The sequence below is a fragment of the Doryrhamphus excisus genome, chromosome 14, assembly GCF_030265055.1.
Source record: "Doryrhamphus excisus isolate RoL2022-K1 chromosome 14, RoL_Dexc_1.0, whole genome shotgun sequence".
Taxonomy (NCBI): domain Eukaryota; kingdom Metazoa; phylum Chordata; class Actinopteri; order Syngnathiformes; family Syngnathidae; genus Doryrhamphus; species Doryrhamphus excisus.
The window spans coordinates 19629098-19649086 of NC_080479.1; the positions used below are offsets into that span (position 1 = coordinate 19629098).

A 19989-nucleotide genomic window follows, 5' to 3' on the forward strand; every position below is an offset into this window, starting at 1 on the left:
TTATTCTCTTATTATCCTACTTTTCCAAAAAATACACTTTTGTTTTTTTTCATATTGTGACTTAATATTATAAAAATATGTTTCTTTAATATTATCCCATATTATAACTTCCCCAACCTAATTTTCCAACAATTAAAACCTTTTGTTTCATTTTTCTCAATTACCACTTTTTTTTCTTATTTGATATTGTTAAATCTTATGCTGCTAAAATGGCGTTCATTCTTCTCATAATATTTAAGCTTGTCGCAAACTTTTCAATGATGACTTTATTCACCAAACAACTCAAATAATAAGTGTCACATAATATTGCGATTTAAAAAGCATTTCCTGTTGTCTTATTTTGAAATCAAAGCGGAAGTTAGGCCCCGGGTCCTTCGACGCTAGCTTGCGAGTCCATTTCCATGAACCGGTGTTGTCCAAACTTTACGTAGCGGATCCAAAGTTTGTTTAACAAACTAATAGTGACATTTCACGGCGGGCAAAGTGTCCTCTCCGTCTCTGGTCGTCTTCGTCTAGCTGTAAAGTAAAGCAAAAGGCGCTGCGAGGTTAGATATGACCAAGAAGGACATAGCTGGTTGGAGTCGATGACTAGCTATAGCAAGCCTCGGGTAGCTAATCCCGGTCAGTGATTAATCTGCGTTGGTTAATCCATTTATACTTGTCCTGGTCGAATGGAGGACAGGACAGGAAGGGGAGTGTCCTACATTGGTTGTGTGACGCCGCCGGGGCCGCAGTGAGATGTTCGACGTCGGGCGAGCGGGAAGTTAGTTGGCCAAGTCAGGAAGTTCACACATCTGAGGACACAACCAGGAAGAAGTCATGGCGATCAGATGGCGACGGTCCCGCTCCACTTTTAGGCTTCTGCTCGCCGGAGCCGCCGTGCTGGCGTGTGTCTTCTACTTCTGGGATTTCTCCTCGGAGGCGAGCGTCACCCAGCGACGGAAGGCGGATCTCGATGACCCGCGGACGCTGAAGAGGCCGGTCTACGAGAAGCCCCCCCTGGATGTGGGCGCCCCCGGGGAGCTGGGCGCAGGCGTCCAGCTGGACCTGGATGGGGAGGAGAAGCTGAAGGAGCAGGAGAGCATCTCAAAGTATCAGATCAACATTTATGTCAGCGACAAGATCTCCCTGCACCGCCGGCTGCCGGAGAGGTGGAACCCGCTGTGAGTAACATCTCCGGGGGGTCTGGTGCTGTGGTGCCCTTTGGTATCCTGTGGTACCCTATGGTACCCAGTGGTATCCTGTGGTACCCTTTGGTATCCTGTGGTACCCTTTGGTATCCTGTGGATACCCTTTGGTATCCTGTGGTACCCTTTGGTATCCTATGGTACCCTTTGGTATCCTGTGGTACCCTGTGGTACCCTTTGGTATCCTGTGGGTACCCTTTGGTATCCTGTGGGTACCCTTTGGTATCCTGTGGGTACCCTTTGGTATCCTGTGGGTACCCTTTGGTATCCTGTGGGTACCCTTTGGTATCCTGTGGTACCCTTTGGTATCCTGGGGTACCCTTTGGTATCCTGGGGTACCCTTTGGTATCCTGTGGGTACCCTTTGGTATCCTGTGGTACCCTTTGGTATCCTGTGGGTACCCTTTGGTATCCTATGGTATCCTGTGGGTACCCTTTGGTATCCTATGGTATCCTGTGGGTACCCTTTGGTATCCTGTGGGTACCCTTTGGTATCCTGTGGGTACCCTTTGGTATCCTGTGGTACCCTTTGGTATCCTGTGGTACCCTTTGGTATCCTGTGGGTACCCTTTGGTATCCTGTGGTACCCTTTGGTATCCTGTGGTACCCTTTGGTATCCTGTGGGTACCCTGTGGTACCCTTTGGTACCCTGTGGTACCCTTTGGTATCCTGTGGTACCCTTTGGTATCCTTGTTACCCTTTGGTATCCTTGTTACCCTGTGGTACCCTTTGGTATCCCGTGGGTACCCTTTGGTATCCTGTGGGTACCCTTTGGTATCCTGTGGGTACCCTTTGGTATCCTGTGGTACCCTGTGGTACCCTTTGGTACCCTGTGGTACCCTTTGGTATCCTGTGGGTACCCTTTGGTATCCTGTGGGTACCCTTTGGTATCCGGTGGGTACCCTTTGGTATCCGGTGGGTACCCTTTGGTATCCTATGGTACCCCTTTACTATCCTATTGTGCTCTTTGGTACCATTTGGTACCCTGTGGTATCCTGTGGGTACCCTTTGGTATCCTGTGGGTACCCTTTGGTATCCGGTGGGTACCCTTTGGTATCCTGTGGTACCCTTTGGTATCCTATTGTGCCCTTTGGTACCATTTGGTATCCTATGGTACCCTGTGGTACCCTTTGGTACCCTGTGGTACTGTGTGTGCCGTATCTGACCTTGTACAGTAAACGCCCCACGCCATCATCCCTCGTTGCAGCTGCAGAGACCTGGATTACGACTACACGTCCTTGCCCACCACCTCGGTGGTGATCGCGTTCTACAACGAGGCCCGGTCCACGCTGCTGAGGACGGTCCACAGCGTCCTGGAGACGTCTCCGGACATCCTTCTCAAGGAGCTGGTCCTGGTGGATGACTACAGCGACAGAGGTGTGTTGTGTTCAATAACGCATAAACTCTCACTGTGGTCTCACACGACCGTCTAGTCAGACGGTTCTCTATTGCCGTAAAACCCGTAAAACAGCAACATGTGATCGTTCCTCTTAAGTAATTCACCATGGCAACCTTGCAAAACAACAAACCAATCAGAACATAATAATCCTGCAAATATTCCACAGTCGGAGCAATAAATCAGAAGGCGAGAACAAGTTGTAATTCATGTGATTGCTCCTCACAAGTAAGTAACGACAGTGGCGGCCATACACAAAACAATAAAAATAAAGTTTTCAATATTTCACAAAGTCAGAGAAATTGCAGCAATACAGTATAGCAGGTTAGAAAGTACCATTTAAGTACTGCAATCGCTTCTCTCACAAGTACACAACGACAGTGGCCGCCATGCACAACGCAAACGATCAGACGTACTCTGAATAAGCTCGTAAATAATCCACAAATTCAGAGAAATTGTTGATTCGTTCATGCGATCGCTCCTCTCACAAGTAAGTCACGACAGCGGCCATGTTGAACAAACCAAACAGAACGACTCCAAATAAGTTTTGGAATGTTACATGTTTTTCCGAAAGTCAGATAAATTCTATTAAAACAGCTAGACCGTGTCATGTCATTAATGCGATTGCTCCTCCCACAAATAATTCGTAGTGGCAACCTTGCACAACATGTATTGTCAGAACGACTCCAAATAAGATGGTAAATGTCAGGTTTAAACCCCAACACTTGTAAAAAAAAAAAAAAAAACACTGCCTGTACAAAGGAAGACACAGAGAGGTGAGTTTCTTTTTACTTGCAAGGAGAGTGATGGAGACTGCACTGTTACAATCCTCCCAACCAACTCCGAGACAGTCACCTTTCTCCTCGCATTTTATTCAGTTAGGGATGCCCTAGTTACACTAGATTTCAACTACTAAGGGGAGGGGGGTTTAACTAAACAAGTTGAAACCGGTTCTTTCGTACAACATGTTATCCATAAGGTGTGGGTATCTCCTCCTTGGCATGTGATCTTCCGGAGACACTCTCACACACACACACACACACACACACACACACACTCTTTGAGGTCACATCTACTTCTGACTCGTGCAGCTATGGTATGATAAAACTATCTGCTGAGAGAATGTTCTGTCACGTTCTGTTTTCTCTAATCATGATATACACCAAATGTGCAAGCGTCACAGCATTAATCTTACATTGCTATGTGAGTGATATGAAACACATGTGCAGGCATATCTAGTCGATTTTCGCACTCACATGTCAATCAACCAATAGGCGAACAGTTCAACCCAAGACACACTTAGGACCGCCCCCTCATTTGAATAGTTTTTCCTTCTGCATTTCAAGCTGACATTGTCTGCTGCATGAAATAAATACATATGAGAGCAGAGTGCTTTTATTTATTTATTGATATGTAATTCATTTATTTTTGTATTTATTTCTACATTTATTTTTTTATTTATTTTTAATTTTTGAATCTTGCTTTTTATTTTTGTATTTATTTTTGCTTTTATTTATGTATTTATGTATTATTTTTTTATTTTTGTTTTTATTTCCATTTATATTAATTTTTTTGTATTTAATTTTTTGATTTGTTTTTTTTTTTTTTTTTCACTTTTATTTATTTATTTATTTATTTATTATTTTGGCAGTTTTGGTCCTCCATATAAAACAACTTAAGACAAGCTTTGAAATATTCCACCAATTGCCATAAAACAGCAGACTAGAGCATGTCATTTCATGAATGCGATTGCTCCTCACAAGTGAGTAATGACAGTGGCAACCAATCACAAATCACATTTCGCGTCCGCCTTTAAATATTCCAGTCAGATAAATTGCAGTCAAACAGCAAACCAGAAAGGTGTCATTTTTACAAATGCGATTGCTCCTCTATTAAATGATTGACAGCGGCAACCTTGCACCAAACAGCAAATAAGGCTATGAATATTCCACAAAGTCAGAGAAATCAAAGTCAAACAGCAGACTAGAACGTGCGATTGCTCCTCCGTCAAAAGTACGAGCGTAAATATTGGTCTCCTCTTCCTGACTGCAGATCACCTGAAGGCGCCTCTGGAGGAGTACCTGTCAGGGTTGCGGAAGGTGCGTCTGATCCGGGCCACCAAAAGGGAGGGCTTGGTGCGAGCCCGCCTCCTCGGGGCGTCCGTCACCACCGGCGACGTGCTGACCTTCCTGGACTGCCACTGCGAGTGTCACGATGGCTGGCTGGAGCCCCTCCTCCGAAGGTGAGAGGGCTCCCTGGCCTCGGGCCTGGGCTCCAGGTAAAGTTTTGTGCTTTTTACCTGCCGGCAGGATCCAGGAGGAGCCGTCGGCCGTGGTGTGCCCCGTCATCGACTCCATCGACTGGAACACCTTTAAGTATTTGGGCAACCCCGCCGATCCTCAGCTCGGGGGGTTTGACTGGCGGCTGGTTTTCACATGGCACCAGATCCCGGAGCGTGAGAAGAAACGGCGGCGCTCGCCCACTGACGTCATCAGGTACGTCTTTATATCTGACCATTCAAAGTGGTTCTGGAGCCCACCTGAGAGAGTTCTTCCCCCCCCTCTCAGGTCTCCAACCATGGCTGGAGGTTTGTTTGCCATCAATAAGAAGTTTTTCACCCACTTGGGGACGTACGACACGGGGATGGAGGTGTGGGGAGGAGAGAACCTGGAGTTCTCCTTCAGGGTAAGAAAAGACAACTAAGTACAAGTACGTCACGCCGCTTCTCATTGCTATACTAGCTAGCATTCGTTAGCTAGTTTTTTATTTCTGTGTAAAATTTCTTCTCGCAATATTGTGACATTATTTCCATCATATTTGGATTTATTACTGTATTGTAAATTCACTTTTCACCTAACCTAATTACCTAAATTTTATTTTGTTTAGTTTTTCTCATATTACAACATTTAAACCATAACATTTTTTCTTTGATATTTCAAATATTATGCTATTAAATTATATTGTTTTCTCTTATAATATTACGAGTATGCTCGGAAAATTGCAACTTTTCCTTAGAATACTGCTTTTTTTTCTTCTGATATTTTGACTTAAAATTACAGCTGTTTTGTTTTCAATTTCTGCTGTTTTTTTACTATTATTATTATTATTTATTTTTTGTTATTAGTGCCCTAATATCCCCCAAACTACCACCTTTATTTTATTTCTCACATTACAATTTCAAAAACGTATTTTTTTCTTTAATATTTCGACTTTATGCTGTTTAAGTTTATTCTAGTAAAATTATGACTTTTTTTTTTTTTACTATGACATTTTTTTCTCTTAATATTTTGACTTTTCTAAGTTTTGTCATTGCTGCCGTTGTTTTTTTTTTTTATTTTCCAACTATTTCAGCTTTCATCTTGCAAATTTTCTTCTCATAATTATGACTGCATTCCCATAATATTTAGAATTTTTAGAACATTTTCAAAAAATTATAACTTTATTCCTCGTCTTGTTTTGGTTCTCGTATTATTGCAACTTCAAAAAATAGTGTCTCTTTTCTTTAATATTTAAACTTTATGCTACTAAAATGATGTTATTTTCTCCATAATATGAGTTTACTGTCGTAAAATTGCCTTTTCTCATTATAGTACAACTTCTTTTTAGTAATATTTGGACTTTACAGGCTTGTAAATTACTGCAGATTATTTCATTCTTTTTTCAGTTTTCTTATGGAATTATGTTTTTAGCATGATGGCCTCTGGGCCGCACTTCATCGGAGCGTGCATGTTTTTACATTCAGGTGTGACTGGTTAGCGGTAGCACTCTACCGTCCTGCTAGGTGACATGCTTGCTAACCGCTGCTTTGCAGATCTGGCAGTGTGGCGGCAGCCTGGAGATCCACCCGTGCTCTCACGTGGGCCACGTGTTCCCAAAGAAGGCTCCGTACCCGCGCAGCCACGCCCTGGCCAACAGCGTGCGCGCCGCCGAGGTGTGGATGGACGACCAGAAACGTATCTACTATCACCGCAACCCCCACGCCAGAGCGGTGAGTCCGCACACGTGTCCCGCCGCTCTTTTCTTCGCTTCTCCTGCTGCGCTGCGCTGATGAGGCGACGCTGGAGATACATGAGCAGGGGACAACCGAGGTGGCGCTCGGCTCCGTGTGCCAACAGGTGTCACCCACCTTGCCTCGGCGGGGTCAGGGGAGGGGCAGGGTGCTTGTGTAATTAAGCCCTCGGATCAGGTGGCGCTCATCTCGCACCTCTCATGTCTTCCCGTCTCTTGTAGCACGTGTCGGCGATATTTAACCTGCTGGGGGGTGAACCTCATCTGTAACCTTAAACGCTTAATTGTCTTCAGGAGCCTAATCCCAGGCCATCCTCAGTCTCCGGGCCAAAGATGGATTGTTCTTGGGATTACCGGCATGGACGTAGCACACGTCATTTAGCCGTGTCCTCTTGGCTCAGACCTCTTTTGCCCCCCCCTTTAGCGAGGTTTCACGCACACGTAGACGTCTTCTCTCACATGCACTACATGCACGCCACTCCACTGGAAGCGTGTGCAAAAAAATGTACCTTCATGTGTAACCTCCATTGCACAATACAGTGAGATGCCTTTTCTTCTTCCTGGTTGCTGTGCAGCATGTACTTCCATGGAAGCAATGCAGGTTCTTATAAAACTCACTTCTGCCACCATGTGGCGTAAAACTGCATCAGACACGAGGAGTTGCATCATCATCACCTCACACAAAAAAAAAAATACGTATAAATATGTTAAGATAAACACTTTTTACAAGAAATACAGTGAAATATGAATAAAAAACTTCATATTTTTATGAAAAAAGTCATAATTTTTGGAAAATGAGGTTTCAGAAAAAGTTATTATTTTATGATACGAGAATAAAGTCATGACAAGAAGAAAATTTACTGCAAGAAAGTTGAAATTGTTGACAAAATTAAAAAAAAACTACACAAATGAGTAAAAAGCTTTCATTTTTGGAGCATAAAGTCAAAATATTTACAGAAAAAAATGACAGTGAGGTGATAATATGAGGGAAAAAAAATAGGGGCATGAAGTATATTGAAAATATACTTAATAATATCTATGAAATATTTACAGATAGAAAACAAAGTTGTATATAAATGTAAATTCACAAGAATAAATATTGTTGAAATCATCGGAATAGGGAAAAAGAAAACAGAAATGGGAAAAAAATATGAGAATAATGTCAAACAATATTTTAAATGAGAATACTCTTGCAATATTAAAAAGAAAAATGTCATTTTAGTTGACATATGACAAAGTATTTTATTTTTGGAAATAATATAAAGTAATAAAACTAAACAAAATGAAGTTGTTGTTTTTGGAAAATTAAGTTGCGGAAGAAGTCAAACTGTTATGCAAATAAAATCACAATATTATAACAGTAAAGTTTGTAAATATTATGTAAGAAAAACCTTTTGAGTTATTATTTGATATTAATAAGTCTTCTTCACCGATATGTCAAAGCTGGGATCCAGTTTCCATCTTGGTGTTGTCCTGCAGAGTTCCCTTCCAACACTAGGTGGTGCTGTTGTCTCAGCAGCGTGTCCTTTGGCCTCCATTGTTTGGCCGCTGTGTCTTCCTTGGGGGGTTACAGGGTTGCTGTGATAAAGCAACCATCCCAAACTTCTCATCCGTGCTCTTGTGCTCCCAGGAGCCGTTCGGCAATGTGAGCGAGCGACTGATGCTGCGAGAGAGGCTGGGCTGTAAAAACTTCAAGTGGTACCTGGACAACGTTTACCCAGAGCTCCACGTCCCAGAGGACCGGCCGGGCTTCTTTGGAATGGTGAGCGCCGATCAGACCTTCTTGTTGCACCGCCCAGCTAGCAACAGCCGACCTTTGCATCCTTTTACAGCTGAAGAACCGGGGCAAGGCCGGCTACTGTTTGGACTACAATCCTTCAGATGAAAACAACTGCTTTGGAGAGAGAGTCATCATGTACGGGTGTCACGGCTTGGGTCAGAACCAGGTACTTCAATGGCAAACTCCCTCTGGGGGAATACCAGTAAGCATTCCGTCTGCTGCTGGTTGGCTGAGTTTACCACCTTGTCACCGTAGCAACACTGATTGGTCCTGTCGCTTTAAGAGAGTACTCCTAATTCCCTGTCCAATTATATCAAATAGACAAATCATGAACACATAAAAGTATCAAATAAATACATATTTTTATCAAATATATATACTATATAATATGATATAATACATAGATGTAATATGAAATTGAAGAAATAATACGTAAAAATAATCCAAATAAATTATATATATAAAATATAAAAAATAATTTCACAAAGTATATAAATATTATATATATTATAAATTATTTTAAATTATACAAATTATATAAATATAATATAAAATATAAGAACTGTATATAAATTAATAAAGAATGAACAAAATAGGATCTAAGTATATAATAAATCCATATTTAAAAAAAAGAAAATCAAAACTAACAATAAATTGGTATATATGTTTTTTTTCAAAAGGAGCTGTAAGAAATAAAACAATCATAATTATGCAAATATTTTTGATTGTAAAATAAATATATAAATTATATAGACAAAAAGTATAAAATAGATATAAAAAAATAAATGAAAAACAAAATAATAAATTAAAAATAAATTAAAAACAGTTTTTTAAACAAACTAGAAGAAGTAAGACATAAAACCTAAAAACTATAAAATATATTTTTAATTGCAAAATATATTATGTGATAAATATAATTAAAAAAACATAATTAAAACATAAAATAATAACAATATTTTCTTTAAATGAGGAAATAGTCAATTGCCGTCACCCAGTAGGCACTAAGCTCAACTTTGACATATTTGAAGGTTTTTCAGTAAAATAAGACAATACTGAATAAATAAAAATTTTGATGCGATAAACCTAACATAACAATCATAACTCTTCATATCTTTCTACCGAACCATGCAGGGATGAAATACTACCTAATACTACCTAAATGTTGTGTTGATGTCCTCCACAACAGTTCTTTGAATACACCACGGAGGGGGAGATCCGATACAACACCAGAGTCCCCCCCGGCTGCGTGGAAGGCGACGTCGTCAGCACCTACCTGACGGTCCAAGCGTGCGGGAAACACGGGCCTGCACTCGCCCACCAGAAGTTCCTCCTTCGACACGTAACCAAACACGCTGACGCCTCTCGGTTTTCCTGGGACTTTGGTGCTGAGCGGCTGCTTTTCTTCCAGGACGGCAGCCTGTTCCACAGCGTCAGCCGGAAGTGCGTGGAAGCGGGGGACAAGTTCCCGTCCCTGCAGGCCTGCTCGGACAGCCCGCACCAAAAGTGGTTCTTTCAGGAGCAAACGTAACGGTACATGTTGTCTTTGCCCCCCCCGGCACCTTTTCAACTCAGCTGGATGGGGATTTAGTTCTTCTTATTATGGGATGCTTTGCAGCCTTATGAGGTTTTTCGATGAAGAAGACACGCCTCCTCTGCTCGCTCGCTGCATCCTGCACCGGAATGTACGCCTCCATGTGGACCCAACACTCAGTGGGCTGTTTGCGCTCACGCCTGCAGAGGGAGCCCATGCGCCTCCTGAAAGGAAGCTTGAAGGTGGGAATCTCTGGGGGGAATTTTCATCATCCCGCGTCAGCAGCAGAGGCTGGGAAAATAAGGGAAAACTGGTCTTGCACTCGCCTTACGCCCCTCCCACACAAATCTGCAAAACCTTTTTTGAACTTCTACCAACACAAGCCGTGTTTTTGCTTACTTTTTTTATTCTTCCTTTTGTCGTCCTTTTTTTTTTTTTTTAACTAACGCTTGACTCACATCCATGAGAAGACAGACTTGCATTTCAGCATTTGCGTCCCAGATTTTTAGCCAAATGATTTTGTATTTATTAAAATTTATTTTTACAGTTTTTTCCTATGAAAAGGGGCAGTTTTGTCAGTAGAAAACACACTTAATTCACCATAAGTTTGGTAATAATTTGTAAATATATGAATATACAGGTCAAATGTACACTATACACAGACCTGCCCACAAATCTGAATGTCTGTATACTACACTGACTACTGACCAATGACTGCTGACTACTGACCAATGACTGCTGACTACTGACCAATGACTACTGACCAATGACTACTGACCAATGACTACTGACCAATGACTGCTGACCAATGACTGCTGACCAATGACCGCTGACCAATGACCGCTGACTACTGACCAATGACTACTGACCAATGACTACTGACCAATGACTACTGACCAATGACTATTGACCAATGACTATTGACCAATGACTACTGACCAATGACTACTGAGTACTGACCAATGACTACTGACCAATGACTACTGACCAATGACCAATGACTACTGACCAATGACTGCTGACCAATGACTGCTGACCAATGACTGCTGACCAATGACCGCTGACTACTGACCAATGACTACTGACCAATGACTATTGACCAATGACTGCTGACTACTGACCAATGACTACTGACCAATGACTACTGACCAATGACTACTGACCAATGACTGCTGACTACTGACCAATGACTACTGACCAATGACTGCTGACTACTGACCAATGACTGCTGACTACTGACCAATGACTGCTGACTACTGACCAATGACTGCTGACCAATGACTACTGACCAATGACTGCTGACCAATGACTGCTGACCAATGACTGCTGACCAATGACCGCTGACTACTGACCAATGACTACTGACCAATGACTACTGACCAATGACTACTGACCAATGACTATTGACCAATGACTATTGACCAATGACTACTGACCAATGACTACTGAGTACTGACCAATGACTACTGACCAATGACCAATGACTACTGACCAATGACTGCTGACCAATGACTGCTGACCAATGACCGCTGACTACTGACCAATGACTACTGACCAATGACTATTGACCAATGACTGCTGACTACTGACCAATGACTACTGACCAATGACTACTGACCAATGACTACTGACCAATGACTGCTGACTACTGACCAATGACTACTGACCAATGACTGCTGACTACTGACCAATGACTGCTGACTACTGACCAATGACTACTGACTACTGACCAATGACTACTGACCAATGACTGCTGACTACTGACCAATGACTGCTGACTACTGACCAATGACTATTGACCAATGACTATTGACCAATGACTACTGACCAATGACTGCTGACTACTACTTTTTTTTCTCAAGCAGTGAGACTCCGCACACTGAATGCCACATAGTATTGTTCTGAAGTGAAAAAGTGAAACTTACACAGTGGAACCTCGGTTTTTGTCTGTTTGTTTGTTCTGAAAAGTCTGACGGACACCGAAAAGTAAGAAAACTGTTGGAACCGTCCAGCTCCTTTTATTGTATAATATTTATGATATTATATTTATATTATATTGCTGTGAAACGAGTCCTGGACCTCTCGAGGACAGTTTGCAGTTCAAACTCAATATTAGCAATTGCAATGCTAACGCTGGGGGGGGCATTAGTGGTCAACCAAGGTTTAACAAACTCCAATGGATCTCTTTGAACGGGGAGGGAAAATATTCCATTCCTAACAAAAACAGATACATAAAAATATTCACAAAAGATAATTATCATGGTTTTACTTGCAGGCATTAGTGCAAAAATGATTGAGCAACGCTGTTTTTATTACATAAAATATTGTATAATTTTTTTTTTTTTTTTGGTGTCCAAACTATAATCTTGATGATCTTCCATTATCATCCATGAATGGTGAGAAGCTGCTGTATACATTTTATACTTGACGTGTTTAATAAGTGATGCATATTCAGGGATTAAACCTGGATTGTGGTCATTGAAGGGGTGGGGGGGGGGGCATGTCGTGTGTCTCAATCACTCATGGCTTAGGTGGGGCCGGAACGGAACCTCGGCCAAAACTCAGGCTCCGCCGTAATGTTGAGGTTCCTGATTGGTAAACAGCGGCCCAGAAGTGTGCGTGTCGCCTCTCCACCAGAACACATTCTGGGCTCTGGTCCCTGGTGGGACCGGAGCCCACAGGCTATGCCGCGGGTGCCGGGGAAGCTCTGTGAAAGAAGGCCGACGCCGTCTCTGGAGTGTTCCAATAGCAGATGGTTGGCCGTCTATTTTTTTTTTCTAAAAATGTTCACCGTCCCCGCTCTTCCAAGGACGGCGCCATGAAGGCATCGTCGTTTTTAGTCCCGGTACTCCGGTTTCCTCCCACATTCCAAAAACATGCTAGGTTAATTAGCCACTCGTAATTGTCCATAGGTATGAATGTGAGTGTGAATGGTTGTTTGTCTATATGTGACCTGTGATTGGCTGGCCACCAGTACACCGCTTCTCAATCCAAGACAGCTGGGATAGGCTCCAGCACCCCTGCGACCCTCGTGAGGATAAGCAGTAGAAAATGAATGAATGAAGTAAAGTACCTTAACCTATGTTGCTTCTGTGACCTTTCCCCCAATATTCCACTGATATTCCAGGTTTTGCAGGATGGTCCACGCTGCCTTCCCTTCGTTTTCTCCTAAAGTTCCTAAAAAGATTTCCCCGTTGGACTTCCAGGTTGTTTCTGTGATGTTCTTCTTGTTACGTCTTTACGTTATTTTCCTGTACTTCGACAACTTTCAGTCCTTTTAGGATTGCTTCCTACTATTTCCATTCTTTTTCCCAAATAATTGTAAACATTCCGCTGGGTGTTCGTTTGGTGGTAGTTCCCAGAATGTTCCATTTAGTTTCCTCCATTTTTTTGCAGAATTTTCCATGCTGCTTTCCTCTTTTTTTCCACAAAATAGCCCAAATCTTCTCATCCAGTTTTCCTAATATCCCATCATGTTTTCCCTAAGGGCTTCTACAACATTTCCCTAATCTTCTCATGATGCTTCCATGTGATTTCCAACATTTCTACAATGTTCCGTAAGTGCTTCCCTATTATTTATCTATCCATTTTCCATGCTTGGTTCTTGTTCCTGCAATGTTCTTATGCTTGTTCCGCTACTGATCCCTAATCTTCCGGTGATCTTTCCATATGTCCATGCTTTTCCCCCCTAATATTTCAGTGATGTTTCCAGAAAGTGTCTATGGAGTTTCCCATTATGTTTCCCCAGTCTTCCCATGAGTGGTGAGTTGTTTTTTTTGCATTTCTTTTCTGTCCCTAAAATTCCCATATTTCCTATTTTTCGCCGCAAATGTTGACATGTATGCGTGGGTTTTCTCCGGGTACTCCGGTTTCCTCCCACATTCCAAAAACATGCTAGGTTAATTAGCCACTCCAAATTGTCCATAGGTATGAATGTGAGTGTGAATGGTTGTTTGTCTATATGTGCCCTGGGATTGGCTGGCCACCAGTCCGGGGTGGACCCCGCCTCTCGCTTGAAGACAGCTGGGATAGGCTCCAGCACCCCCCGCGACCCTCGTGAGGAAAAGCGGTAGAAAATGAATGAATGTCCATAGGTATGAATGTGAGTGTGAATGGTTGTTTGTCTATATATGTGCCCTGTGATTGGCTGGCCACCAGTCCAGGGTGGACCCCGCCTCTCGCCTGAAGACAGCTGGGATAGGCTCCAGCACCCCCACGACCCTCGTGAGGAAAAGCGGTAGAAAATGAATGACTGAATGAATGAATGTCCATAGGTATGAATGTGAGTGTGAATGGTTGTTTGTCTATATGTGCCCTGTGATTGGCTGGCCACCAGTACAGGGTGGACCCCGCCTCTCGTCCGAAGACAGCTGGGATAGGCTCCAGCACCCCCCGCGACCCTCGTGAGGAAAAGCGGTAGAAAATGAATGAATGTCCATAGGTATGAATGTGAGTGTGAATGGTTGTTTGTCTATATGTGCCCTGTGATTGGTGGGCGACCAGTCCAGGGTGAACCCCGCCACTCGTGCCAAGACAGCTGGGATAGGCTCCAGCAACCCCCGCGACCCTCGTGAGGAAAAGCGGTAGAAAATGAATGAATTAATGAATGTTCATAGGTATGAATGTGAGTGTGAATGGTTGTTTGTCTATATGTGCCCTGTGATTGGCTGGCCACCAGTCCAGGGTGGACCCCGCCTCGCGCTTGAAGACAGCTGGGATAGGCTCCAGCACCCCTGCGGTAGAAAATGAATGAATGTTGACATGTATGTACAGTTTCCAACGCATGCTAGTAGCGTGTAGTAGTGTGGTTGGCTCCTCCCCCTCACAATCTTTTGGGCGCATCCATGTGAAACGCAAAGTAGCCAGCATAGAAAAATAAAAAATAAAAAAAAAAGTCAAACTTCTGTCAACGCGTTTCCACATCGACGATGACGGCGGCGGCGGCGTGTGCTGCTGTGCTATCCGTACGCCAAGCCGAAAGGCCTGGCGTTTGATGCGGGGTGGCATAACACGCCGCGCTCGTCTCCCATAGCACACATGTGTCTTTAATGATAATGCAAAACAAGACTCCCCATGGGTTCAATCTTTGGAAATGCTCAGGCTTCAGTTGTCAGGGCGACGCACACACACACACATACACACACACACACATACACACACATATACACACACAGCGATGGGCCATTTCTCCACCGCATGTCGCTTTAGTTTATGTAATCCCCAATACCCAGAACAGCTCAGGAGCTGTTGGCTGCATACATTAGATGACACACTTTCACTTTCAAGGGGGGGCTTGAGACGGTGCAGTAAACATGCGAGGCCGCGTGCGTTTTCCACGCCTCTCATGGCGTTTGGATAAGACGCCGTTTTTCTAGCGACGTTTAGCCGTCGCCTGCTGCACGTTATCTCTTCCCGCGGGACCGCCTTGGCGAACTCAAGTTGATATTACGTATTGATTTGTTTATGCTTCCACCATATTGTCAATGACTCACAATCCCACCCCCCCCCCCCCTCATTTTCTTTAATGTGTTCCTTGCCGATAAAAAGCTTCCTCAAGCGATGAGGCCCCAACCGCCAAGCTATCACCATTCCATTCATTTCACTTCGTCTGATAGCTTCATTGCGTGCTAAATGCCCCCCCCCCCCCCCCCACAGGATATACTAGGTTAGGGGTCTCAAACTCAATTTACCTGGGGGCCACTGGAGCTAGGGTCTGGGCAAGGCTGGGCTGCATCAGGTTTTCCAAAAAAAAACAAAAAAAAAACGCATTTATTAAAAACAGAAAAATATACAAACTTTTTCAGTGCTTTGGTTCCGATTTTCTGAAAAATAAATCAAGAAAAAACTAATCAAGAAAATCAATCAGTAATAAATAAATATAATAATAATAATAAAACGGCAAATAATAATTTAATAATAATTATTTGTTCCAGATTAAAATGAACAAAGCATTATTAGAGCCCTGTAGACATGACAAAACACGACTATAGTCACATTTATACTCTTTTTTTTTTATTTACAACATATTGCGCAACTGCAGGGTCTTGAGACACATGCTAACTCGCAAACTAGAGAGCTAGCCACCTAAACGGTAGCCTTCAAGTTATTTCCTTTCAACTTAAATAGCCAAAAACTTACCACTTCCACACGGATAGGGAGGATAACTATTAACAGTTATTTAACCTTGAACATGAACATTAATCAAACGTAATATTTTTTTCCGGGTACATGATACCATACAGCATCCATATCAAAATTGCCGGCCGCACTAACTAGCGTCCTGAGGGTCACATTTGGCCCGCGGGCCGCATGTTTGAGACCCCGGCTCTAGGTTGTATATATTCCTTTTGGATGCAAGGATTCTACTTCAAACTGGGAGGTTTCCTAACGCAATGTTATATATTTTAATATCATTATGTGGTGATACACTCTAAAAATATCCCGATATATGCTAACGTCCATATCATTCAACCCTTGTGGAAATTATACAAAGTTATAATTATTCATTCTGAAACAGACTTAGCAGATACTTAGCTCTCAATTTAGCTCCGAAGATCCAAAAGATGCTACTTTGCTGTCAGCATTTTTGACCTGAGGACTGGAGCAAACGTCGTGTGCTGGAAGATACAGCCATCCCAAAAGAGAGCGGACATTGGAAGTGTTGTTGCTAGTTCTGGTCATGTTTTAAATCATCAAAATTACGGCAACATACTTTTTTTAGAGGGATTTGTTGTCGGTAGGTAGGTCCCGATGACGTGCATTGTTAGCTAGCTCATACTAGCTTGCTTTCTGTCGTTAGAATCCACCGACCAGGGAAAGAAATGTGTTCGTGTTGGGATTTTAGGCGAATAGGCTAAGCTGGGAAAACGACACCGCTACGTTACGTTGCTATGCTATGTGAGATACGGCATCGCTTCTTGGATTACCGACACGGCTCATTAGCATAAACGGGTTGGACCGCGTGGATCTCCACTTTGCACCTGGACTCGCCGCGCTGAGGACTTTGACTCCGCTTTTTCACGCCGTGTGATCAAATTGAATGGCGTCCCCTCTTGAGAGGCCCGAGTCGTCTACGTGTAGCCATGCAGGTCAAACGCTCGTCTTGAGCGCGTGAATTAAACGCCTCATCACTCCGCAGAGGCCTTCCTCCTCCTCCTCCTCCTCCTCCTCCTCCTCCAGAGAGGCTAACAGTGAAAATAGTGCTGAGAACATTTGAATGCTTTTCCATCCAGCAAGTGAATGAGTGTGCTCTATTAATCCCATCTGGTGATGCAGAAAGGAAAGGACGGCCGTGCGTCATGCTGCTAATGTTGTTTTAAGACAGGCACCACTATGGCTGTTTTTGTGTGTGTGTGTGTGTGGTACAAAAAAAAACAACAAATATTTCCTTCTTGTGCATAAATCTTTACTGATGTGATGATGATACGCTCGGTCAGACTGACAAAACAGCAAATAGCCTCGCTTAGAAGTGGAGGCGAGATTGATGTAGGGCGCTAACACACTTTTAATCATGGAAGTCATTGAGCTTGATCCTTTCCCCCCGACTTGATAGAATATGTTTATGATATTATGATATGATTATCCACCTCCTACACTTTCTGCCGACAGGGTGAAATCTTTCCATCAAGCCATGCCAGGAAATAATCATCATGGGCTTTCTGTATTTACATTTTTTTTTTACCCTTACATGCAGCCTTTTATTACCATAACTTATTTTTGCTAAATCCTGCAGAGATTATGTTCCAGCAAATGGCAAAAATGATTTTAAAAAATGATAAAAAAAAATATCAATATATATGTATGTCCCTATCCCCCCCCACTGCAAGCTTTGAGACTTGATATTGTTATATATACGTACAGTAAACCTCGGATATATCGGAAATTGGCTCACAACGGACAGATAAAAAAGAAGCGATTTTTCTGTAATGCATTTCCAATAAAAATTCATTGCATATATCGGATTTTTTATAACGGATTTCGCCTATTTCGGACAAAATCTCCAGTCCCGTTCCAATGCATTTCCATGAAATTTCCCTGGCATATATCGGATGGCCGCATCGTGGCGCTCCGATTCGCTGAATCGTGACAGGCTATCGCTATACGACGTCATTTGCAGCGTTTGCAGCGTTGCCTGCGCGTCCAGGTACATTGGAAACATAGTCAAGGAAGTGCCTTTTTATAACGGATAAAATCCCATTTACGCATATACCGGATATAAATCCCATATATGCGTAAAACGGACATTTTCCGGTATACGCATATAACGGATTTCGCTTATATCGGACAAAACCAGTGGGAACAATTGAATCCGATATATCCGAGGTTTACTGTAGTATCACTTTTGACTGTGGTGTGTTCAAAGACCGCCTAATAAAGCGTGAAATCTCAACACCATGATCACCATGAAGTATAAAAAAATAAAGAATAAATATTGTGGGACTTCTAAGCAGCAGTACATGGATGCTGTTCATTTGATTTCTCACAATTATTATTATGGAAATTTGAAATGCTGAATTACAAGTATCCCAAAAAATAATACATGAATAATACATTTATTTAAAAACTGCGTTGGGGGCTGCTGGTGGTGCAGAGCAGAATTTCATATTTTTGGGGAAATTTCTCCTAGTTTGTCTCATTTTTTTATATTTCTGGAATTTTTTCTTATCTTTTCTGATATTTGAAAAAATATCCTCTTTTTTTTCTTCCTTTTTTTATTTTGTTTTTCTAGGCTTGCGGGTGTGCTAGAGCCTATCCCAGAATGAATGAATGAAATTCCATATATTTTTTTCTAAATTTCCTTAATTTCTTTTTGGAAAATATTGTTTTTTTTCAGTTTTTCTCTGAAATTTCTGAAATTTTGTCATTATTCTCCCTAGTATTCTTCTTATATTTTCTGCAAAATGTCTATTTATTTTTATTGAAATTTGTCACTTTTTTTTCCCTAATTCTCCCTTATATTTCTTGAAATGTTTTCAAATTTTTTGTATTTTCATTTGTTTTCCTGAAAATTTCCGATTTGTCATTCTCCCCTATTTTTCTGATTTTCTAATTTTCCTTTATTTGCCTGTAAAGTTTCCCTTCCTGTCCAATGCAAATGTTGTGCGGTGTGAGACGTGAATAACAGCGCCACCATGTGGTGTCTTTGCAGGTTAATGTGCTGTGCCGCAGCAGTGGGCGTGTGCGGGTGACCTTTGCCATCCACGAGGCTCAGTGTGGCGGAGCTCCGGAAAACATGGAGAAGCGGGAGGCCAGGATGTGCTAATTGACGCTGCACAGCCCCCCCACTCACCCACCCCCCCACCCAGGTGGGTATCAGTGGTCTAATCCAGTCCCGCCCGCGTGGGGGGGACCCTCCATTGGCCGGTGGGCACGCTGGTCCGTGACTGGGGGGCGGGAAGGAAATCTATTATTTATGGCCGCTTCCTGTAGAAATATCAACCAATGGCTGACTTCTTGGCAATGATGGACAGCAGGAGATGCTGCCTCCTAATTGGCCGTCACGTCTTCATCACCCCCTCCCTGGGGGCCCCACGCACAGGCTGGCACCTTCTTTTATTTTCTTTTCCTTAAAGTCTTAAACTATCACCTAAACAAAGACACTAAATCTATGAAGTGGAGGCGGGGTGAGTGGTGAGTGACAGGTGGGGCAGGTGGGGCAGGTGGACTGGCCCCCGAGACTCCTCATCAACACACAACACACCCCCTCTACGTGGACGTGTGGACGTGTACGCGTATGTGTGTGTGTGTGTGTGTGTGTGTGTGTAGTGGGGGGATCGATACAGCCACAACAACTCATCTGATGGTAGATGGGGGGCAAGGGGGGGGGCATGGGCACCAGGAGCCCAACACACACACACATACATTAAGAAAAGGAAGCATGCTCCACTACAGGTTCCTTCCTTTCCTTCCTTCCTTCCTTCCTTTTCTACCCTCTTCATTCTTCTTGCTCTTCATTCCTTTCTTCCTTTCCTTTCCGCTTTTCCACTTTTTCTTCCTTTTCCTTCCTTCCTTCCTTCCTTCCTTCCTTCCTTCCTTCCATCCCCCCTTCTTACCCCCTACCTTTCTTTCTTTCTTTCTTTCTTTCTTTC

General features: G+C 42.9%; 1 protein-coding gene across 3 annotated transcripts; it reads left to right on the forward strand.

The window, feature by feature from the left end:
* The first annotated feature begins 396 nt into the window (after window positions 1-396).
* Window positions 397-19505, forward strand: LOC131102126 (polypeptide N-acetylgalactosaminyltransferase 12-like). 3 transcript variants are annotated; one of them, XM_058047622.1, is made up of 12 exons: window positions 397-1163; window positions 2394-2563; window positions 4635-4824; window positions 4892-5077; window positions 5150-5267; window positions 6394-6570; window positions 8221-8352; window positions 8423-8536; window positions 9557-9709; window positions 9779-9894; window positions 9986-10143; window positions 19050-19505. In XM_058047622.1, exons 1-12 carry the CDS (start codon window positions 820-822, stop codon window positions 19052-19054), a joined length of 1863 nt encoding a protein of 620 aa, XP_057903605.1. In that variant the 5' UTR covers window positions 397-819; the 3' UTR covers window positions 19055-19505. The 3 variants fall into 3 exon arrangements, with proteins under 3 accessions (XP_057903605.1, XP_057903604.1, XP_057903606.1); XM_058047621.1 differs by lacking the exon at window positions 19050-19505 and having other exon boundaries at window positions 9986-12238; XM_058047623.1 differs by lacking the exon at window positions 19050-19505 and having other exon boundaries at window positions 9779-9900; window positions 9986-10131.
* The last annotated feature ends 484 nt before the right edge of the window (window positions 19506-19989 follow it).